This window comes from Urocitellus parryii, chromosome 3 (genome assembly GCF_045843805.1).
Source record: "Urocitellus parryii isolate mUroPar1 chromosome 3, mUroPar1.hap1, whole genome shotgun sequence".
Taxonomy (NCBI): domain Eukaryota; kingdom Metazoa; phylum Chordata; class Mammalia; order Rodentia; family Sciuridae; genus Urocitellus; species Urocitellus parryii.
Genome location: NC_135533.1, coordinates 38,601,250 through 38,626,821, shown reverse-complemented (window position 1 = coordinate 38,626,821; position 25,572 = coordinate 38,601,250). Strand labels below are relative to the sequence as shown.

Genomic DNA, 25,572 nt, shown 5'->3' with positions numbered 1-25,572 from the left:
CTTACTAGTGGCTATATGTTTAGGTCTTTATGTAAGATGGGAAAAAACAGCAAATTCCTTAATTTTGGTAATTTTTATTCTTGGTCTTTTTGTTCTTGGAATTGCCAGCATACTCTACTATTATTTTTCAATGGAAGCAGCAAGTTTAAGTCTCTCCAATCTTTGGTTTGGGTTCTTGCTTGGTCTTTTATGTTTTCTTGATAATTCATCCTTTAAAAATGATGTGAAAGAAGAATCAACCAAATATTTGCTTCTAACGTCCATAGTATTAAGGATATTATGTGCTTTGGTGGAGAGAATTTCTGGTTATGTCCGTCATCGACCCACCTTGCTAACCACAGTAGAATTTCTGGAACTTGTTGGATTTGCCATTGCCAGCACAACTATGTTGGTAGAGAAGTCTCTGAGTGTCATTTTACTTGTTGTAGCTTTGGCCATGCTGATTACAGACCTGAGAATGAAGTCTTTCCTAGCTATTCCAAACTTAGTTATTTTTGCAGTATTGTTATTTTTTTCCTCATTGGAAACTCCCCAAAATCCAATTGCTTTTGCATGTTTTTTTATTTGCCTGATAACTGATCCTTTCCTCGACATTTATTTTAGTGGACTTTCAGTAACTGAAAGGTGGAAACCCTTTTTATACCGGGGAAGAATCTGCAGAAGACTTTCAGTTGTTTTCACTGGAATGATTGAGCTGACATTTTTTATTCTTTCAGCATTTAAACTTAGAGACACCCATCTCTGGTATTTTGTAATACCAGGCTTTTCCATTTTTGGAATTTTCTGGATGATTTGCCATATTATTTTTCTCTTAACTCTCTGGGGATTCCATACCAAATTAAATGACTGCCATAAAGTATATTTTACCCACAGGACAGATAACAATAGTCTTGATAGAATCATGGCATCCAAAGGGATGCGTCATTTTTGCTTAATTTCAGAGCAGTTAGTTTTTTTCAGTCTTCTTGCAACAGCGATTTTGGGAGCAGTTTCCTGGCAGGTAAGTTTATGTGTTTTAATTATGTCCAATGTCTATGATATGTGATAAAATGCTAGGTTCAACAGTTGAAATCAATCAGGTCAAGTTTCTGATTTCAAAAGGAGATTCTTTATTTTGTGCTTATTTAATTTTGTTCATGGAATTGAATCACTGAATGCATTTTGACAGGATAATTTAGTTTGATCTCTAGTGATGAGGTAATAAAATGTTAGGAATATTCAGTATGTGATATGCTGCCTACATTATGATTTATCATTGTGGAAACACTCATAATTAAAGAACTCTAGAAAACTAGCATTTGAGGAGTTTTTATAGATCATACTTTAATCCTTTCGTTTTACCTATAGAAACTGAAAGCCAGACAGAGCATATCTAGAGTTACTACAGAATCAATTATCTACCTTCTGTCTAGCCCTTGGTCTCACGACAGCATATTTCTTTTTATATATAGCCATTTCTATGAAGATTTTATATAAAAGGGGATTAGATATATAACACCATATGAGCCTCTTAATTATAGATTAGAGACTTCCCTTAAGGAAGAAAAATGTGTTTAACAATATATTTGCTGCCTCCAAAATGTTTTACAAAGGTCCTTGTAGACATTTAAATTGTACAGTTGGACATTATATCTACAGTATTAACCAACCCAGTCTTTTCTTCGAGTTTATTAACTCTGCACTATATGTCAGGTACTATGATAAGTGTTGAAGATCTCAAGATGTCTGTGTCCTCAAAGAAGGAACAGTCTGTAATGGGAGGGGGAAGGGACTGGCAGGTAAACAAATATTTATCATTATGTGTGACAAATGCTATAATTTGACTACTTCAGGCTGGGGCATAAAGAAAGGTCACTTCTGCTAGGTGCGGTTCTTTGCTTTGGACCAGTTTCTTCCTGCAGCTTGATTTCTAGATATGAGTGTTAAAGGGAGATATGGACACTTGCCTGGGCATAGTGTTTTCTAGTCAGTATGGGTTACAGCAGGAAACCTACATGGGAGCATCCAAATGATGAAAACATTATGGATGTTGCCTGAGGATATCTTCCTCACTTTGCTCTATTTACCAGGACTAAAGACTGTCAGAATTATGATGATATCAGAAAAACCAAAGGAAGAATTTGCCTTCTCCTTCCCAGGCTTAACTACTTTTTCTTTTCAGGTCAGCTTCATTCATGGAGAATGCTTTTTCAGGTTATTAAATCCTATTAGCCAATTACTTTCGTGGTCACCAGATTGTTCTTCTCCCTCCTCATTCCCCTCCCCTCCTTCTCCTCTTCCTTCTTCTTCATACCAGTGGTCTTCAAACATGTGTACCATTGGAAGTACATAAAAGCTTTCTAAGAAGTATGGCAGCAAATATAATTTTAAGAGAATCAATTTTAAGATTCTTACCTTCCATTTTTACTCTTAAAATTGATTTTAGAAAGTCCCTCAAATTAGGTGTGGAGGGTTACCTCATTGTGGTTTTTATTTATATGTGTCTTAATAACTGATGAACATCTTTTAATTGTGTATTAGCCATTTACTTAACTTGATTATTGAAGTGCTTTCAAATTTTTTGATCATTTTTAAATTGGGTAATTTGGAGTTACAAGAATTTTTTTATATATTATGGGTACAATCCTTTTATCAGATAAATGATTTGGAAATGTTTTCTTCCTGTGGCTTATTTATTTGTCTTAATGATGCTTTTTGAAGAGTAAACATTTTTAACCTTATAAAGTCAAATTTATCAACTCTTTTATAGATCATGCTTTTAATATCTAAGGTCACAAAGATTTTTCTTCTGTATCTTCTTCCAGAACTATTTTCTTCTATTGTTTTAGCTTTTATATTTAGGTATATGATCCATTTTTTAAAGATGAACTTTTCCCCTTTTGAATTGCCTTAGCATCTTTGTCCAAAATCAATTAGATAAAAATGTAAGATTTTACTTTTGAGCTATTTTGTTACATTTACTAATACTATGCTGTCTCATAAGATATTTTCTAATTTCCTTTGGATTTTCTTCTTTGACTCATGGGTTATTTATAATTTTATTGTGAGATAGCCACATATTTGTGGATTTCCTGCATTTCTTCTTGTTGCTGATTTCTAATTTCCGTATGGTTGGAGAACTTACTTTACATATGTTTTATTCCATCTTCACTTGAGAAGAATGGGTGCTATGTTGTTGGGCAGAGTATGTTATAATTATCAGCTTGATCATGTATCTATATGTTTGGTAGTGTTGATTGGTAGTGATGTTCATGAATCTATATCCTTGCTAACTTTCTGTCTAATTCTATCAGTACAAAGAGGAAGTTATTTTAAAAAATCTCTATTTTAATGTCCTCTTTCATTTGTCTTTTTTTGTTCCTCATGTATATTTGAAATCCTATCTTAGATGTAGAAACAGATTCTCTCTCTAATAAGTGATTCTTATCATTTGGATAAGTGACATAGTTGTGTAGTTTCAAAAAAGACCCTATTGCCTATGAAGTTTAAAATATTAACTGGCCTTTTCCAGAAAAAGTATGACAACTTTTGTTGTTGATTAGTGCTTCTCTTATGCATATGAATTATGTGGGGGAACTTGTTATAGTTTCCACAATTGGAATTTAGTAATTTGGGGAAGGAGGCTGAGATTCTGCATTTTTAAAGATCTTCAAGGTTATGCAAAAACCTGTCAGCAGCACACCTGTTGAGTGACTATTAATTTAGCTCTTCAACACACTTAGGTGAGCATACCAGCATTATGTCTACATTTCCTAATTAGTTGTTTCCTGCTAACTGCTGCCTTGTTGGCATTGTGCCTTGCAGGCAGTTAGATTTTTTTTTAACTTAATTTAATAATCTATTGTGGAAAGATTTTTCAAACTCTACTCATGTTTGGTGACATGTTAATGAGTGTACTCAGAGAAAAAAATGTTCAGAGAAATACAGAAAAAGAATCATTTCCAAATTTACTTGACCATGAAATCCTTCCCTCCATCCCTCATTAATCTTATTATATCCACCTTCTCACACATACACCAACTTTTTAACCTCTGTGTGTGAATTCTTTTTGGACTTTTGGCTAGGATCAAGTGTAACCTCTGTGTGAAACATAATTTGGGAAGCATCCACTGGATTTACGCAAGTTCCAGTCCTGATTTTAAATTGGGTAATTTGGAGTTATAAGAGTTTTTTTTTAAAATATATTCTGGGTACAATCCTTTTATCAAATAACATCTGTTAAGGACCTTCTAAATTGTCCAGTCCTATTGAATAATGAAAGAATCAGAAACTTTTATTATGAAGTAAGACGTTTGTTAGGAGAAGACTGTCTTGGGGATAACATCAGTGTTGATTCAAGTGAATTATAAAGAGGTATCTTGAATGGATTTAAATGGATTTTTAAATTGAACTATTTTTGCTTAACTTTCTGAATGATATTGATTAATAATATAATTCACCTAAACCCATTTGTCACATTTCTGAAAGATGAATACCAGTGTAATAAACTGTTTTTTCTCACTGTTCTGTTAACATATTCTTTAATAGATTTTCACTGGAAAAACTGTTCCACTGATTGGGGAGGGAAGACCTAATATGGCAGGAAAAGATGAGAAATTAAAGAAGCCTTTTCAGTAGGTCAGTTTGTTAGCCATGGCCAGAATTGATAAAAGTAGAGGTCAGATAGTCCAGATTATCAGTTATTTCTTTTATAAATCTTTTGATGTCTAGCTAAGAAGTCTATATAGCTAGCTTTGTTTTTTGTTATTTTACCAAGTTTAATATTGTCAGAATGAGTCACTAGCATCATTCCAAGTCATTTACATTAAAAAGCTGGAATTTTACCATTAACTTCTGTTGTCTTTTGTTCATAATCTCATTCCAACTTTAAAATGCAACATTACAGCTGTTGTTTCCTACAATTTGTATTATGTTCATTGAATGTGTTATTTGCTTTTCCTCTTTTAAGCTCTTTTTTTCCTTAAATAAGTCAATTAGAAAGACACCAGCCCCGTAGCATTTGATGCCAGTTTTGCTACTCAGCTTTAGGCTTTTATGATAATTGATAATTCACAGAAGGGTAAGAGGAAGAAGTATCCAGATATTTAAGAAAACATGCCCTATGGCACTTTCTTATATTTAGAAACTTTCTCTGAAACCTCTCACATGAGATTTTTATATGCCTTTCCTTGCCAGCCATTGTCATCTGCAGATTCCATGGGGGTTTGATGCATTTTTTTTTTTTTGTACAAGTCCTTTTGACCCAAATGAGAAAAACAATAATCACAGTTGGTTTCTCTATGGGGAAGGAGTGACAATTGCTGGGTATGACAACTGTCTTTATGTCAGCCTCACATCCAAGAAAGGGATGAAATCCACATATGCACCACAGTTTCATTTCCAGCAAGATGGAGGGATCAATCATATTTCTTCTCTTGGAGGTAGTTACAGGGAGTTTTCAAATCTGTGAAATTAAAAGTGTTCATTTTTCATAATTTTTCTTTTGTTTCCTTTTTCTTCCTAAAATCTTGAGCCATTTTGGTTTAGATTAGAAGAGGAACACTTAACTTTTACCTTGAAACTAAAATTTTGTTTTATCATTTTTGCCAGAACAGTGTGGAACAGCATGTCTTAGTCTATTCTGTGTTGCTGTAACAAAACCCCAGAATGGATAATTTTAAAAGTATTGAAATTTTTCACAGTTCTGGAGGCTGGGAGGTTCAAAATCAAGGTGACAATATTTGTTAAGGACCTTCTAAATTGTACATCATCCCATTGAAGGGGGGAAAAAAGGAAGACATATAGTATAAGAAGTCCATCTCACAGCCTTAAGCCATTTAAACCATTGAATATGAATCCATTCATAATGGCAGAGCCCTCATGACCCATATATCTACCATTAGGCCTCATCTCCTGTTAATTTGGGGATTAATCTTTTGGCAGGAATATATTCAAACCATTGGACAGGAGTATTATTTTGTCCTGTGTGTTGAATATCACCATCAGTTTTGTATACCCAACATGTACATATTACATAAGATCAGGATCCATTAGTTTTGAAATTTTAATTTAAAAATTCCACTTGTTATCCACAAATGATTTGCACTTGAACTTTATTTTTTACTTAGTGCACTGCTAGATCATACTATTTAATACTTTTTTTCTAATGGTAAAAGCAATATATCTTTAATTCCACAATAAACTATTAGTATTAATAGCTTTATGCAGAAGTCAGTATAATCATTGGTATTCTGTATGCATGAATAGTTAAGAGAGGCTATTCTCAACATTTGACATATTTGGATAAATAAAAGACCAAGTTTCAAATAACTATTTTGAGGCCTTTTTCAAGAATGGAAACTTCCATTTTCTGAAGGAAATAAGGAAAAATTGATGGATAGCAAATTGATAGTCCTAACTAAGAAAATGGTTTGACTTGAAAAAGTGAATAGTTTTTGGTAGTACTATAGGGGAGGAAAAATAATTTTATCTCTTCATAGTTTTTAGCTGGAATGGTACCCTCTTAGAAAAGACAGACTAACAAGAGAAAAACAGAAGTATATTAACACGTACACCTCATGTTTACATGGAAGATACCTAGGGCATACATAATTCTTAAAGAGATTACTTTGAAATCAGGTTTACCTATCAGTCTTCAATAAAGACTGATAATAAACAGTAGAGAATTGTCAAGACAAAGGAAAAGGACTTTGAGGCTCTAGAGGTAATAATTTTTTGTGAAGAGGCAAGTAAGTGTTATCTATGTTCCTTTGGTGCCATCTCTTCTGAGTCTGAAGTTGTTTTCATTATCAACCTTATCCTTCCTGATAGATGGGGAGGAGGGACATCTTCGCTTTTATAAAGTTATTCCTGCTTTTAGGGAAATAAGGCAAGGATAGAGATATTTTCTTTTATCTCTTTTAAGTTGTATTCAGTTCAAAATAATCACTATGCCAAAAAGACATTTTAAGATGGCATATTATGCACGTACGTATCAAAATTCAGTTCACCATTGTAAGAGAATAATAAGTTCCTTAATATTTATTTGTGAATTTTCTTTAATATATGTTTTTTTATTTATTTCATAAAATCTCCTAATAATTCTTACTATATACAGAAAAGTTATTTTACACACTCTTAAATCTTGATTGACTAACTCTTAAATCTTAATAATTATCCTAATTTTAGAGATAATGTTTGGTGATTTTAAAAAAGAGGATGCTATTTTCTTTTAATTGTATTTTAAAATGTCCTATAATTACGTCTGTAGAGCAAAATAAATGAGTAAATAAACATAGCCATAAAATTTTTGAGTAGAATAATTTTGTTTGGCATATTGCATTTTTTTAAGTGTGTGCCTTTAGATGGCCATGTACCTTCCTTTAGATTACTTGCAACTACTTAGCTACTCTCAGTTGTAGCACACATTTGTTTGGCCTCTGAAGGCATTTATTTGAATTTGTGACCCTTGCTATAAAATTATAAGAGTCATTTATTTAATTTCTTATACTATCTTGATTAGAAAAGTCCTAGGTGTATGAAGATAAAAGAAGAAATAATAAAGTTGTTATAATATTGTTCATGTTACTGTAATTCTTTTATGTAAATATCTATTTGAAAAGTAACCCTTTTAGGTGAATATGCTAATTGATAAGCCTTTTCTATTATAGTGGAACAACATATAAAATGGAAATTAAAGAAACTGCAGTAAAATATTGAAATTATAAATATTTGCAGGTGATTACCTATGAAACCTAAAAGTTAACTGATAAAGCAACTTACAATGCTCTACTAATGTTTGTTAGAATTCTGTTGCTTCTTTAAAGTTGTAAATTATGTCATTTTGCTGATATTGGATCATTAATCCAACCAGTATAGAAACTATGTAAATATCTTTTGAACTTATACCATTAGTTATATAAGAAAAAAATACATAAAGCATAAATGATATATAAAAAGACACAAATAGCATATTTATACCGGAAGTACATTTTTAATACCATTAAACAGGCAAATGAAAACTTATAAATAAATACAAATTAATAGCCTGGAGGTCACTTATTAATTAGAAAATATAATGGAAATGATTCCATTAATAAGAAAAGCAGAAATATAGAATGCCTAGGAATGAGTTTTAAAAGAAACATGAAACTTTTATAAAGAAATGCCATAAAATTCCACAATTACCATACCTTCTGGGATAGTAGACTCAAGCTGTGTCCTATGGACATTTGTTAGTATAGAATAAAGTGTTTTCAAAGGTGAGCTGCCTGAAGCAAAATGCAAAGTCCAGGGTCCCCAAAAATGGGATCTCTAGTAAACTACTTTCCATTTTAAACGGACACATTGGAAGAAAAGGGTGTAGTCATATGTATTACAGTCCTCCCATGAATTTTCATCTGAACTTCACTTTTTTGTTTGTTTGTTTTCTGCCAAGGGCATGTGCATGCAAGGTAAGCACTCTGCCACTGAGTCACATCCTCAGCACCTAGCCTTTCTTGTGTCTTGTTGGTAGTCCAGCTAGGATTAAGTGTCAAACTTGTATTAAGATATGTAGATTGATAATGTCCTCAGCTCTCTAGACAAAATAAACAACATACTCTCTAAGAGAAGGTATCCTTATCTTAGGCCTAAAATGAATTATATAACTTTTTTACATACAGTATTCATCTTATAAAAAGATATATACACATACACATGACAGTAAGAACAACAGAATCCACAAACAGCAAAAAAGGTCTTAAGATACTGGAATTATCAAACAGAAAGAAACATATACTTATTACTATTTTGAAAAAATAAAAGCAAAAATAGTAAGTAATGGTTGGAAATAATAAAAAGTAACAAGACAGATTTGAAAAAGAACTAAATAGGAATTTTAGAATCAGAAAATAAAATTACCTAAAATGAATGTGCAAGTAATATATTAGACAAAGCTGAAGTGAACATTAGTGAACTGGAATATATAGTTCAGAAGAAGCTATGCAAGGAGGATCATGGAAGAGGAAAAATTTTTGGAAAATACTAAAGAGGAGAAAAGGGTGAGACTCAAAAAGGATACAGTAATAAGATTTCATCTGTGTTTGGAGTCCCAGGAATAAAGGGGTGAAATAAAGGCCAAAGTCAATATAGATAAATAGACCAATAGAACAGAAGAGTCCAAAGACAGATCTGGGAATACTTGGTTTATAACAAAGATGGCATTGTAGAGTAATTTGGAGTGTCTGATATTTTCAGTAATTGGTGCTTAAGCAATGGGGTGTCCACAGAGAAAAAAAAAATGAAATTGGATCATTATCGTAAAATTCAATTCCATTTGGACTATAGGCTTTTTTTAAATAAAAGAAATAGAATGGTACATTGCAATTAAGGACTTATGCTAAGCCTAAAACTATGTTAAAGAATCACACAGGGGGAAAATATTTGCAATTCAACCCACAAAGACTTTTATCTAAAAAATATTGAGAACAAAACAGAGCTTACTAAATCAATGAGAAAAGGATCAGCCCTATAGAAAGAGTGGGCAAAAGTTTTAACACTTCACCAAAACCTGAATGATCAAAGGGATTTAGCCTCATTAACAATAAGAGAACTTGATATTTGTAGTTTTGTTTATAAAAATGGCAAATTATACACAAAATTCCAAGAATAAGGGAATGCCAGTTAGTCTTTATGGATGATTTAGAATTAATAGACTTACCATATATGAAAAAGTTCACAGAATATTGTATATCATCTTGTTTTGGTAAAAGCTATATATACCTATATATACACATGAATGTATATAAAATTAGAAATATTTTAAAAGTAACTATATGGATAGTGATACTTGGAATGATTTTTTACTTTTTTTTACTCACATTTTTACTTTTTTATAATTTCTAGTATTTTAAAATTTAGCATGTATATTATATAATTACATATAATTATGCTATATACCAAGTAATTATGTATGATTATATATAATGTGTTATATAATTGATAAAATAGAAAATATACTACCCAAATCAAGTAGTATATTCATTTTTTTCATATAAATAATTTTCTTTTTTTAAATTTTTTATTTGTTTTAATTAGTTACACATGACAGTACAATGACCTTGACATATTATACATTTGAATGAGATGGGATATAATTTCTCATTATTCTGAGTGCACAGGTTGTATAATCACATTGGTCATGCAGCCATGTATATACACACAGCAATAATAATGTCTATTTCATTCTACTGTCCTTCCTTTCCCCCTCTTCCCTGCCCCATTTTGAGTTATCCCCCTTATATCAGAGATGACATTCGGCATTTGTTTTTTTGGGATTGGCTAACTTCACTTAGCATAATCTGCTCTAATGCCATCCATTTCCCTGCAAATGCCTTGATCTTGTTATTTTTTAGTGCTGAGTAATATTCCATTGTGTATAAATGCCACATTTTTTTTTTTAAATTCATTCATCCATTGAAGGGCATCTAGGTTGGCTCCACAGTCTAGCTGTTGTGAATTGTGCTGCTATAAACATTGATGTGGCTGTGTCCCTATAGTATGTTGTTTTTAAGTCCTTTGGGTATAGACCTAGAAGAGGAATAGCTGGGTCAAATGGTGGTTCCATTCCCAGCTTTCCAAAGACTCTCCATATTGCTTTCCAAATTGGCTACACCAATTTGCAGTCCTACCAGCAATGTATGAGTGTACCTTTTTTCCAAATCCTCAGCAGCATTTGTTGTTGTTTGACTTCATAATGGCTGCCATTCTTACTGGAGTGAGATGGTATCTTAGAGTAGTTTTAATTTGCATTTCTCTGATTTCTAGAGATGGTGAGCATTTTTTCATGTATTTGTTGATTGATTGTATATTCTCTTCTGAGAAGTGTCTGTTCTATTGTTAATTTTTTTAAATTGGGGATTGAACCAGGGTTGCTTTACCACTGAGCTACATCCTCCCAGCCCTTTTCATTTTTATTTTGAGGCAGAGTCTCACTTAGTTATTGAGTCTGACCTTGAACTTGTGATCCTCCTGCCTCAGCCTCCTGAGTCACTGGGATTATAGGTGTAAGCCACCACACCTGGCTTATTTTTTATTAAATTTTTGATCAGGTGAATTATTCTTTATTGCTAAAAAATGTGCCTATGCATGTAGCATGTGCCGTAGCAGTACCTGAAGAATGTAGAACAGTGTTTGTATTTTAAACATAGTTTAGGACTGAGTGACTGTTCTCTTCCCATTTTCTTTTTACTTAAAAGGGTCCTTTTTTTTTCCCTTTTTTCCTGTTTTGTTTTGTATCTTTATTTCTTTATGGCTGGATCTTACTATGGTGCTTAGTCTGGGCTCAAACTCAGGATCCTTATGTCTCAGCTTCCTGAGTAGCTGGGATCATAGATAAGCATCACCATGTCTAACTCTATTTTTTTTTTTTTTTGAGAGAGAGAGAGAGAGAGAGAGAAGTTTTTAATGCTTATTTTTTGTTTGTATGTGGTACTGAGGATCGAACCCCGTCCGCACGCATGCCAGGCGAGCGAGCTACCGCTTGAGCCACATCCCCAGCCCTCTGACTCTATTTTTGTTTTATAATTGCAATTGATACTTAATCTTGCCAACTCTTTTTAATATATTTTCTGCCTCCCTTTCTTCCATTCTACTTTTTGGATACTTAAATATCCTTAATATTTTCTTTTTTTTGTTACAGTGTAGAGTTTAGACATAATTCAAAGTTTAGGACTTTTCAAAGGTAAACTGTTAAAAGAATGGAATTCATTTTTATAATTCTTATGGTCTTAAATTTCTTTAAAATTTTTCTGGACTTTTTTCACAGCAGAATGATGAGTCCTTCATAAAGTATCCTTTCTGATAAATTAATGAATACCTTATTTGAAAAATGGCATAAGGCATGTGGGTTTAACAAGGAAATATGTTTTGGACTTTTTTTCTGTCATATCAAAGAGGAGTTAGATTTTTGTTCCGTTTTGGGTTGGATTGAAGATGTTATTTTACAGATTAAAAAAAAATGTGCTGTGTTTTGCCACAGCTTCCAGGAAGTTTAGAGATAAATTTAAGCTTCATTGCACTAATTAGATTATCCATGTATATTTTTCTCACTTATAATTGTTTTAGATAATTTATTGTTCTTTTTATCCTTCTTGGAAATACAGGTAAAATGTGAATTAATATGCACAGATATAAATATACACATAAATATACTATACATATATGTTTTGAATTTCTTTTAGCCAACAAATGGAATCTTCTTGAGCATGCTACTAGTCGTCTTGCCATTGGAGTCCATGGCTCATGGACTCTTCCATGAATTGGGTAACTGTTTAGGAGGAACATCAGTTGGATATGCTATTGTGATTCCTACCAACTTTTGCAGGTACTGTGATTGGAACTACTTGAGCCATAACAATTTCTTAATGTTTAACATAAATATGAATAGAAAATATAGCTCATTTTATAAAGCTATAATATTTTCAAAATATAATAACTGTTGCGTTTTTTTATTCCTTACTTTTAGAAAATTATATTCCAAGTGATAATATAATCTTCATTGGTTCAACTTAAATATTGATAAATATGATTAACTTATATTTTAGCTAGAAATCAGAAAATATTAGTAAGTACATTTTCTAAGGAAAGATTCTTCCCTAAAGAGAGTATCTTGTTTAAGAAAATGTGTGTGAAACAATATAGTAAAATATACTTAATTTGTCATTTGTCCCAGGATTAGATCTGTCTTCAGTTAGTGCTCAGGAGTATAAGGCAATGGATCTAAGTTTTAATAACTATTTTAAGTGGTATTTATTAATAGATCATTTCTTTTATCATTTTTTCTACCTTAAATTTGTAAAATTTGAAAACAACTTTTTAAAGATCTTGTATTTTCCAATACAGAAATTAAATATATAATTAAAATATTGCACATTTGATATGTTAAAATTTTTTCTCAAAGATAAAGTTTTTTTTCCCTTATAGTTCCCACACATGTGTTCTTGAAACATTTAATATAATCTTGCTTTTAAAAAATATTATACATTATTTGTTATTTGGTAAGAAAATAAGAAATAGGAATATGTACATTTGGAGATATACTTCCAGTTTTTTGTTTGGTTATTTTATTGATAAAAGTATAATTATTCAAAACCACATTTTGATTCTAGCCTAGTAGCACTATAGAGCTTTTAGAAAACTTTAATTTTAAAATCCTGCCATTTAGCAGGAACTATTATGATTGTTAGATAATCAATGATAAATGACAGGTGAGAATGTGATATAGAATAATACTTGTTAAACACCAAAATTATTTTTTTCTCCTTTAGTCCTGATGGTCAGCCCACATTGCTTCCACCAGAACATGTACAAGAATTAAATTTGAGGTCTACTGGTATGCTCAACGCTATCCAAAGATTTTTTGCATATCATATGATTGAAACTTATGGATGTGACTATTCCACAAGTGGACTGTCTTTTGATACTCTGCATTCCAAACTGAAAGCTTTCCTTGAACTTCGGACTGTGGATGGACCTAGACATGATACTTATGTTTTGTATTATAGTGGGCACACCCATGGGTCCGGAGAATGGGCTCTAGCAGGTAAATTCTCCTTTGGCAATTTTGCCATTGTGAAAAACACATATATTTATGGAAATCTGTTCTTTACACAGAGACATTAAATTTTCTCTTTTCCATTTCACAGCTTACTAAGAATACATATGATTATCTTTTCTCTAGCATATGGGTTTAATAAAATTTTAAGTAATCATAACAGTAAGGGTTTGAGAATTATGTATTCTAGTAATTAGAAGAAAAAAATCTGCTTGATTTGAGATATATGATCAGTCTCCGCTAATAGTATTTCAGAATTATAAAATATAGTAACATTTTTCAGCAGCTAATAATGTTCTCTAATAGTTCTAAGTCTTAAAATATTCTGCATCTAGAATTAAGTAGGTCTTCAAATGTATAGTTTTACTTATATTAGAAAGTTTTCTAAAATTTTAAACAGGCATCATAAAATGGTAAGAGTAGTGCCAGTTCAGGAGACCTGTCCTAATTGTCCCAACTGTATAATTTTATTTTATTCTTAAACTTTATTAGTTCTTCTTAGTTATACACGACAGAATCCATTCTGATAAAATTATACAAGCATGGGGATATATCTTATTCTAATTAGGACCCCATTTTTGTGGGTGAGCATGATGGTGGGATTCACTTATGCATACATAGAAAAATTATGTTATATTTATTCTACTATCTTTTCCATTATTTTAGCAGGGTGCTCCTGTTAGTTTCAATTATTTCATCTGTAAAATGAGAGGGTAGTATTGAATGATCATTGAGTTCCATTATAAGGATAAAATTTTGTTATTTTGAATTTTGTTAGTCTTCTCAACTATGATAGAGACCCTATAAGTCAAGAGCTTTGTTCTATGAAATATTAAATGCTTAGAACCTAGAATGGCACCTGGAACATAGTAGGGGACCCTTAAATAATTGATAGGTAGATGAAATAATTGAATGAATCAAGAAACATGAAAAGGGAAGGGATTTTTCCTATTTTAGATTATAAACAGTTCATAATTGTATCTTGCCCTTTTTTTCCATAAAAGATTTTGGATGTTTTAAAACCAGAATACATAATAAAAATAAAATAGTCATAAAATATAAGAGGGAACATTTTTATGTCAAAGAAAAATAAGTAGTATAGAAAAAACAGAGGAAGACCTACCAATATAAAAACTCCAGAAGGAAAAGAAAAGAACCTCAGCATTATAGTAGAAATGATTTTAAGTCAGCATTATCCCACTGATTTCATGCCAGGTTGGTAACTGGGGTTTTATCATAAAGAAACTTTTTCAAAATTTTTCTTTTTTGCAATTAAATATTGAACAACTCAATAGCTATATAGGATTAATGGCAAACTGACAGTGGAGATATTTTTGAGCATAAGCCACTGTGTTTAGTACTTTGCAAACAGATTTAATCTCTATGAAATCCCTTGAGGTAGATGCCATATCACCTCTATATTTTCATTTTTCAAATGATAAAACAGAAGCTGAAAGTCACTGTGTAATTTATGGTTATACAGCCAAATGATAGAATCATGATTCAAGCACAGGTCTGCCTGACCCCTGACATGTGTTTTCCCCCACTGTTCTGTGTTGCTGCCAAAGACAAACACTGTGATGATAAAGAAATGGCATGTTGCTGTTAAGTACATACCTTTGTTAGCATGGATCACTCATTTTCAGAAATGTAGAATATGCAGGAAGGTATTTAACACTAAAACTATTGAACATGGCTTATAAACTCATTTATTTAACCTGTAACTTTTTAATTACAATGTAGAAAATAACTTTTTTAACCTTTATGGCTACTTCAGTTTCAGATAAAGTATATCATTCTTAAAGAAAGAAAGTTTAATCAATTAAAAAATCTTTACAGAAGTAAAATTTCAGACCTAAAAGTTGGGACTGATTATTGACAATTTACTGCAAGCCTTATAATAAACTCTTCCCAGATCAAAAGAAAAAATAAAAAGGCATGATTTTGGTGTATACATATATTCCTAATTATTTTAAAATATCAGAAAAAAAGTAATTTTAAAAATAACTTTGTGTGTGTTTATATGAGGATTTCTTACCTAATTTAAGCATTTTTTTAAAAGTTTGCATTTTTCTTTTTAAAATTTTAAAATTTATTTCAAGCATTTGTTTTTGGTACTGGGTATTAAACACAGGGCCACTTTACTGCTGAGCTATATCCCCAGTCCTTTTTTTCTTTATTGTGAGAAGATCTTGCTAAATTGTTGAGACTGGCTTTGGACTTGTGATCATGCCTTAGCCTCCCAGGTAGCTGGGATTACAGGCTTGAAGCACCATGCTGGGTCAAGTATTTTTTAAAGGTGACTTAGGAATAAATTCTAGGCATTCAGTTTACTAATATTTACTCAGCTTTCTCTTTTACTACAAAAAGTAAGAGACACCCAGATAAGCAGTATATAAATTAGTATTCTTAAATTTTCATTTATGATGAGTTTCCAGGAATAATTTATTAAGACTTAACTCTTTAAATAGTTATAATTTTAGGTAAATATCTTGCAGTCACATTGTGGAGTAGTATCTTCATATTTTTTGATGCATTCTATCAATAAATTGACCATTACTGAATTATTCTACTAGTCAAGATTGTTCCTGTGTAATGTTGAGTGCTTATCATAATAAATAAAAAGAAAAGAAAATAGACAAAGCATAGCTTGACATGGCCCTCACTTATCCCACATCTGTCACACCTAGCCTGAGGCACCCAGCTCACTTTCAGGTATCCTGATTGAGCCAGGACAGGACTAAAAGCCCTCTTTTCAGTCAGTATGTGCCTTAGACATTAGCCTTCCAAGGTTGATTCTGTCTGAAAATAAAATTATACATCGCTACTCTGGGGCAAATGTTTTAATCTATTCTAAACCACCAAGTGACAAAGAACTTAAGCTTGGATGATTTATTAATTGTTATCTTTCTAGCAACCTTTGAAATAGGAAAATCATGAGAGTAAGTCCAGAATTAACTATTACTGTGGGAAAGGCAGTCTGTTTTTACCTTTCATCCTATACTTTTACTTGTAGTACTTCTGAGAATATGTAACCTTCTTGCATTTATGGAGTTTCATAATATAGAACCTTTTTTTTCTTCTTCTTCTTTGCCATAGGGCAAAAAATAATTATAGTAATTTTAAGAGAGAAATAAAAAGAAAAAATGTAGATAATCTATAATGTAGTATATCACAGATAAAGCCTTTAAAAAACAGTCTCAATTACTTGAAATGCATCAGATGGTTGTTATCTGAGATAAATGTTAAATACTTTGCATCTGGGCCATAAGCCAAATGCAGCATAGAACCTATTCATACAAGAAAGCAGAGCAAAACTAAACAAGAGAAATAATTTAAAAGGTTTCATGCTGCTTTAAGTTTTCTTGTTGATGTATAAAGAGCTTTTATATAAGAGAATTAGAGTAGAATGTGCTAAAGAATGTTTATATAGAGTTGTGAATGCCATATAAGCAATGATGTTTTATGATAGGTAGAATTTGTATAATAACTCTTGTAATCTATGTTATCCTCTGATCTCTAAAGACATTTTACAGAACCATAGATAATGAAAAGTCAACATTTGGCCATTTAAAAAAAATAGTATCTTTTGGAGGTATTGGTGAAGTGCAGCACATTAGTCATATGTAGAGATTATGTGTTGAAATAGTTCCTCTATGCATGATTGTTAGAGCAATTCATTAAACATATTTTTCATTTTCAGAGTCTGTGATATAGCAGGCTGATGAATAAAAGAATATTAATTGCACACAAAGAATGTGATATAACCTAGCTTCAGAGATTATATTAATAGAACTGAAAATATAAAAGATTCTTTTTTTTCTCTAGTGGTGTCATTTTTGATAGTTATGCAAAGAGAATGATTGCTCATGGTAGAAATATATATTAGGTTATTGGATGTTTTGCTAATAAATTGTTGCTTATTAAAATTCTTTCTAATTGTAAGAGTAACATATGCTCACTCTAAAAATATTGGAAAATGTATAAAAGTATTCTAAAAACCAGCATAAATCCAAATACCCAGTAATATGCACTACAATTTTTTGCAGATACCCTTCTTTGCCTGCTCTAATATAAACATTTTCCCATCATACAGTTTTTATGAATATTTAATTTTAAAATTCTCTTAAGATTATACCATTATTTATTTCTATTCTTCATTTCAAATTTTACTCTACTTTAGTGAAAAGTTAGTGAGAAGATCTTTATATGTAATTTTTTTGTCCCCACTTCTGTTCTTTCCTGGGGATAGATTCCTAGAATTGAAAGCACTGTGTCAAAGTCATTGAGACAGGGCCAGGACTAGGTGAGGTGAGGGTAGCCTTGGGGAATGACAAAAATTTCCTGAAGAGAGTGGTAAAAGATTAAGTCATCAAAATAAATACTCTGTTAATGCAGCATTCTTAAATATAAAAATCAATGTAAAAATCTATAATGATCCAGATATAAAACCTGGAATCTGTAAGACAGGTTTATAGGTTAGAATTGCATTTTTAAAAGATCTTTCTGGGTATATAATTTTTAATCTTTTGTTGGTGTTGGAACTGAAATAAATGCAAATGCCTTCTTAAACTCTTAGTACAGGAAAGCTGTTTTTATATTTGTTTTCATTTAATGGTACATATTTGTGAAGATAAGGAAACATTTTATTTATTAGTGGCATAGAACAGGGGTTAGGACACTTTCTCTTTAGGGCCAGATATTTTGGCCCCATACTTTCTATAGTACTGCCAATTCTCAGCTCTGTCATTGTAGAATGAAAGGAGCCATAACCAGACTGTAAATGAATAAGTGTTATATTCCAATAAAATGTTATTTATGGAAATAATTACATGAAATTTAAATTTCCTCTATAATTTCATGTCAAAAATATTCTTTCACCAAAGCAAAAATATAAAATCATACAAAAACAATTGACAAGCTACAGTTTGCTACCCCAGTGTAGTGTTAAGTTTTTTATATAATTTTTATTTTTACTGAATTTAACTATAGTTTCTCAATTAATAGTGTGACTTAACAATTTTTCAATTTTATAATGGTGCAAAAGCCATATGTATTCAGTAAAATACATACTTCCAATTTGAATTTTGATCTTTTCCCAGGGTTGCAATATGTGGTTCCATAACCTTTAGGTACTTTCCAGCTGCAGTTCTTAGATAGCCACATAATCACAACAGTAAACAACTAACACTTTACAGTATCCTTTGTTGCTAAGTTTTGATGTTTGGTAGGTGAGTTGTATTAAATGAATTTTTGATTGTTATATTTTCACTTTGGCTGAGTTTGTCAGGATAAACCCATTGCAAATTGAGGAGCATACATATATATAAAACAAGTTTCTTAAATTATCATAGCACACTTATTTTTTATGGAAGTAATAAGGATGATTTTTTTTTAACCTAAAGTTGAAAAATCTGCTTTAAAAATGTCTTCTGACAACACATCAATGTTTATAACAACACACTCCACAATAGCTAAGCTATGGAACCAATCTTGATGCCCAACAACAGGTGAGTGGATAAGGAAACTATAGTATATACACAATAGAATATTACTCATCCATAAAGAAGAATAATTTCATGACATTTACCCATAAATGGATGGATTTGGAGACTATCATGCTAAGTGAAATAAGCCAGTCCCAAAAAACCCAAGGTCAGATATTCTCTGATATGTGGATGCTAACCCACAAAAAGGTGGGTGAGGAGGGGAAGACTAGAAGTTCAGTGGATTAAACAAAGGGAAATGAAAGGAAGGGATCTAGGATAGGAATAGGAAAGACAGTGGAATGAAGCTGACATTACTTTCCTAGGTACATATAGGAATACACCACAGTGAATCTCAACATTGTGTATATCCACAAAACTGGGATCCTAATTAGAATAAGATACATTCCATATTTGTATACATATATCAAAATAGATTCTACTGCCATCTATAACTAAAAAGAACAGATAATAATAAAAAAAACACTGGCTAGTAGATATTATGCACTATTTCAGGAAGTTGAAATAGCTCTAAGATACAGATACCAATTTCACCATGGTGTAGCCTGGCTTTGCTTGACACTATCAAACAAACTGTTTGAGAATCTGGCAATAATACTGTAAAACAAAATAGATAATAAACTGTTGTCCTGGGTCAGATGATCTTTCAAACCCTCTCAGGTCTAGAACTGACATATGCAGAACCACCCCCCAAATTATCTCCAACCTGTAACTACTCGAATGTTTGGTCTGAGGGGAGTTGTTTGCAAAATTGAACAATAAACAAAACCCACTGGCAAAAATAAATACATTTTCCAAAAATACTTTGGAATAATTATCTTTAAAATATTTTCATATTTTTTTTCTTACATGTTTAATTCTAAGAACTTAAATATACTTAGGAGAATATTCTTAATGAGAGGCTTCAGAAAGTATTGATCTGGTGAATTTTTTCTTGTCCACAGGTGGAGATATACTACGCCTTGACACACTTTTAGAATGGTGGAGAGAAAAGAATGGTTCCTTCTGTTCCCGGCTTATTATCATATTAGACTGTGAGAATTCAACCCCTTGGGTGAAAGAAGTGAGAAAGATTAATGACCAGTATATTGCTGTTCAAGGAGCAGAGATGGCAAAGACAGTAGATATTGAAGAAGCTGACCCACCACAGCTTGGTGATTTTACAAAGGACTGGGTAGAATATAACTGCAACTCCAACAATAACATCTGCTGGACTGAAAAGGGACGCACAGTGAAAGCAGTGTATGGTGTGTCGAAGCGGTGGAGTGACTACACTTTGCACTTGCCAACGGGAAGCGATGTGGCCAAGCACTGGATGCTACACTTTCCTCGTATTACATATCCATTAGTGCATTTAGCAAATTGGTTATGTGGTCTGAACCTTTTTTGGATCTGCAAAACTTGTTTCAGATGCTTGAAAAGATTAAAAATGAGTTGGTTTCTTCCTACTGTGCTGGACACAGGACAAGGCTTTAAACTTGTCAAATCTTAATTTGGACTCAAGAATGGGATTATTGAGAGTTCATATTACCATCACTAACTTGCCATTTTTGTATACTGTATTTTTATTTGTGGAAAATATTTTGCTACTTCTGTAGCTGCTCTCACTTTGTCTTTTCTCAAGTAATTATGGGATATGTAAGGTGTCAGGAATAAGCATTATTTTATACTAAAAGTATGTAGGGAGTCATAAATGCTGACTCTGGAAAAGATGTTAAAAATAACATTGCACTTTCAGGAATGTTTGCATTTGCCTCTGACTAGAAAGAAAACAGTTGTCTATGCTCTGGGATGGCCATTGAAGAATTACTAATGCCTTATTTTCTAGGCAAACATTAGCGAATGTACACCAAACAAATTTGTTTACTATTTTAAGAAAACTATCAATTGACTAACAGAAGATTGTTTTTTGTAAACAGTATATTTGAATCTGTGAACATTTGAAGAAATATAACTTCTTAGAAAAAGAGGCCTGCCCAAAATAAATGTAAAATTTTCTTATATTTGATCACATTCAGATGTCTTGGTTGTGACCTATTACCAGTAAAGTGGAGAGACTCGAATTGCTTTTTAGATCAAAATACTCTTTAGGTAGGTAACCATAAGAGATGAGAGCCTTCATGCATTGGTGAGGGTATCTGAAAATGTTGGTATTTAAAAAGTCTTTCTCAGGGTAACTTAATGTTTTCTAAATGAACAGTGTTTCGAGCTACAAATTCCTTCTAAATAAAGTATCTTTCTTTTCAAAAAGTACTCATATGAAAGAAATTTTAGCAATTTATCATTAACTGATTAAGTCAATTTTAAGTACTCAGAAAAGATTTTGATCTCTATGGAGTTAATGCTGTGCCATGATAATTTTTTAAGTCCTCATTTGTGATAACATTTCCCACCTCCCTCTACTGAAGGTCAAAGATAGGAAAAAGGTCATTTTTTCTTGTATCCATGTATTGTATAATGTAAAAAAGTATTCATCTTGGCAATTTTAGTTACATATAATGGTGTCGTCGTAATTTTTAAAACATAATTCACTGTTTTGTCTGAATAAAGCAGACGCTGATCACAGTGTCTACTAGTAATTCACTTCTTATTCCCTTACAATTATCCTTACATTCTAAATTTTTACATTTGAGAAGTAACAGGAGGGGAATAAAATTAAATTGGGAGATAATATAATCTTTGTTCTTTAAATGGTGTGATTCAAACCTTTGAAGGCATTTTTCTAGCCTTGCAGAAGAAATAATGCCTCTACCATTTTCTATTGGTGACTTGAAAATTGAAGTTTTAGTTAGGAAGAAGTCAATTAGCATCAGGGAATTTGTATACCACTATCTATGCAGCATTGTTATAGTCTGATAATTTCTCTGTTTTGAATTTGATTTTCCTAATGCTTTAAACAAAATTTTGTTAAAAATAATTTTTCATTTAATGTGCAATTAACAGTTAATGAATATTTCATTATATTAAAAGTGGAAGTTATAAAAGATACCCATGTTTTAGAGTTCATGTTTGTGGCAGGTGGATTGGAATATTTCCATAATTTGGTTAATTATTTATATTAACATAATTGAAATGAAATAGTAGAGTGTTTCATTATTGTTCTATTCAGATATAATGTAGAAAAATCCATTTTAAAATTATTAGCTTACAGTATCAAAAAACAGTTAAGTAAAATCTCCTTTTAAATTTCTTAGCCAACTGAGCAAATTACTTTAAACCATATCTCTTTGCCCTGAGAAAGCCAAATACAAAAGTATATTCTGCATTCTTTATAAAGTATTAATAAGAGAAGACTTAAAAATACATTCAAAAGATTTTACAGCCATCAAGCTGACTTTATATATTTTCTATGAACAACTGAAAAACGTCTTCAGGCTAAAAAATGTGACAAAGTCCAACTTATTTACTTTTTAGTTCCTTAAAAGTAAAGGAACTTACTTTAATGAATTTTCCTGCCTAAACAAACAAAAACTATAAATGACTCTTTGGAATGGTATCTTAAATTGAAGCTGCCAACTTTAAAACATTATTTAGTTTAACAGTGTAAAAAATAAATAGCATAAAAAGAATAAATTGGTTATCTTGATCTGAAAATTAAAAATAGTTCAACAATTAATAAGACTAATTTGCCAATTTTATATGTCATAAAGAAGTTATTTGGAGTAAAAGGAATTATTTTAGGGCAAACCTTTACCTTTCTGTAAAAAGAGACATAATTTGTTTCCTTATATAATTCCTTGCTAAAATCACAGAAGTACTATTTTCTGAAGAGATCTTTTTAAAGTATACACCATTATATGATACATTAAGAGCCACATTCTTTTTCTCCCTATGACTTTTCAGTGCTGTTATTAATTCATTGAAATGTTTTAGTTTGCTTTGGTCTAAACCTTTCCTTCTTAGGAAAATTAGATTTATCTTTCCATAGAATTCTACCTTGCTGTACTTAATAAATTCCAAATTCTGTGGAAAAGAACTGTTTTAGAAGACTTAAATAATCAGCGTTTTCATAAATTCTATGCTTTAAAAACTTACATTCTAATTCAAATACTTTTATATTTAATGCATTAGTAGACAAATTTATCAGTCAAATCTTCATTAGAATATAACTATATTGTATTTATAATTTTGGCTTACATATATTTGTTGTTTTGGGTACTGCTTTTTAAATATGTATTCTTTTAAAGTTAGAGGTTAGTCTTAAAGAAAATATTACCTTTCCAGATGTTATGTGGTAGTTAATATTGTGTGTACCAGAAGAAAATGGTTTAAAGAATGTGATTATAGATATACTTGAGAGAAATGTTCAAAGGAGTTAGATGTGTCAGTACTTTTGATGTCTCTATTGGACTATTAGACTGTCATCTTTTTAAATTAGGGGCCTACATATCTTGATATTTTTGTACACAATTATCCAGAAGAGTGCCTTGCCCATAGTAGGCATTTAATAAAAACTTTTTTAGTAAATGAATTTAAGATTCTAAGGAGAAATTGGAATAACTTGAATTAAATGGATATTATTTGAAGATCCTCATTGAGCAAGGGAAAGAAACTTCTCATTTGATGTTTAAAGGGTAGCAAATGTCAACATTAGGGAAGAGAAACCTATCTCACACCTATTTGATGAAAACATAGTTGATATCACTATAAAATTGCTTTTTCTGGGTTGAATCCATTTTTATCATGATTCAATAAGATTGAGTTTTTCATTCATTTCCCCATTATTACATTTAGAGTGGAGATTTATCACAAATAGAACTCATTAAAATTCTGACAGATGAACACAGAAATTGACTGTGCCTATGACAACTAAGTTATCAAGTCAGAAAACTCTTTGTGTTAATTAACCAATAGATTAAGAAAAAGCTAGGGGAACTACAAGTATCTCATTATAAAAATACTTTCCACCTTCACTAATTGTAATATATAGAAATAAAATGTGAAATAATGAAATCTAAGTAAAAACTGCTTTGAGCAACATTTTGTTGATAATCTACATTTATGTTTATTAGGAACTATTATTTGACCAAAGTGGATTCAAAATTGAAAATTATGGGTTAAATAGAAAGGATTTTTGTTTTTCAAATACTTATATAAAAGTCATTTGATTGAAAAAATCTAATTGACCATTTTGTGTGGTGACCTCACAATAGTTTTTAGTCTAAATTTAGAATAACTAGAAAAGGTAGATAATTTTAGTAAACTTTTGTCACTATTGTTTGATGTAGATCTAAGAAACTGATTATCCAAATTAAAGATTTTTTGCAGCGTGCCAGGAATAAGTGAGGAACATGGTAAATCTTCTTAGACCAGCAATGTTTACTCCATATAGGTAAAGTAAAAGTATTTTTATATTAAAACATATACCAATGTACTGATGAGCAAAATTTGCATTAACTTTTAATATCAAACATAATACTTAAGAGCAATTTTAATCTTTCAGTGGGCCTTTTTTTTTTTTTTTACTCTCCTTATCCTAGAACACTGAAGAATCGACATACAATGTTAGATGTTAGTGACACTCCACAAGGACATAAAAAAATTCTTTTATGACTTGAAATGAAAAGAGCACAATGAATTTTCACTAAAACATTTTGTTGCATTTGTTTATATATGTATATAGACACACATGTACATATATACATATATGTCTATATATAAATATGAAATTTCAGATGGATACTTTTTTAGTTCCGTTTTATAATATTTCTAGGTTCTTCAGAGTCCTTACAATGATGTCTTGAGCTGCGCACCTAAGTATTGGTAAGGATTTTTAAAGCATGTATTTTAATTTATAATCACATCCATGTGCATTGACACATATTCTATCTAATTTGAAGAGATATTCCTCTTTCTTGCCAACCTGTACCTTTGGATTCTTTTCTTTCAATATAAAATAGCTAACCATAATAATAAAAATGACCATACTATTGTCTACTGAGTATATACTATGTTCTAGGCCCTGTGCTAAGCACTTTTTATATAATTTCATTAAATCTTCCCAACCATCTTTTATGGTAGATATAGTTTTGTTTTACAAATGAGGTAATGAACTTAGATATTTTTCCAAAATGACACAGCTTTAAGAAATTGGGTCTCAAACCAATTTGAAACCAAAATGGGTCTGAGACTCAGGCTTATCTCCAAATGTTTTAAACACTATTGTTTAATACTATCAATTTATGTATTTTTAAATTTTTTATTAGTTGCTCAAAACACTACAATGATCTTGACATATCATACATTTTATTCAAATGTGGTACATAATCTTATTTTTCCACGTGTACAGATTGCAGGATCACATTGGTTATACAGCCACGTTTATACATAGGGCCATACTAGTGTCTATTGTATTGTGTTGCCCTTCCTTATCCCCTGTCCCCTCCCCTCACCTCACCTCTTTCTACCCAATCTACTGTGACACGTTTCTCTCTCTTTTATCTTCCCCCTCACACCATCTTATATGTAATTTTGCATAACCATGAGGGTCTC

At 31.2% G+C, this 25,572-nt stretch overlaps 1 protein-coding gene across 2 annotated transcripts in view; it reads left to right on the top strand.

The window, feature by feature from the left end:
* Tmem168 (transmembrane protein 168) overlaps window positions 1-24,937 on the top strand; it is a 29,874-nt gene extending 4,937 nt beyond the window's left edge. For both annotated transcript variants that reach the window (XM_026380901.2, XM_026380902.2), the window contains exons 2-5: window positions 1-1,000; window positions 12,201-12,343; window positions 13,287-13,561; window positions 20,025-24,937. The exon at window positions 1-1,000 is cut by the window's left edge and continues 257 nt beyond it. In XM_026380901.2, coding sequence (XP_026236686.1) covers window positions 1-1,000; window positions 12,201-12,343; window positions 13,287-13,561; window positions 20,025-20,572 — 1,966 coding nt within the window. In that variant the 3' untranslated portion in view covers window positions 20,573-24,937. The remainder of the gene's footprint in view (window positions 1,001-12,200; window positions 12,344-13,286; window positions 13,562-20,024) is intronic.
* Window positions 24,938-25,572: the final 635 nt, after the last annotated feature.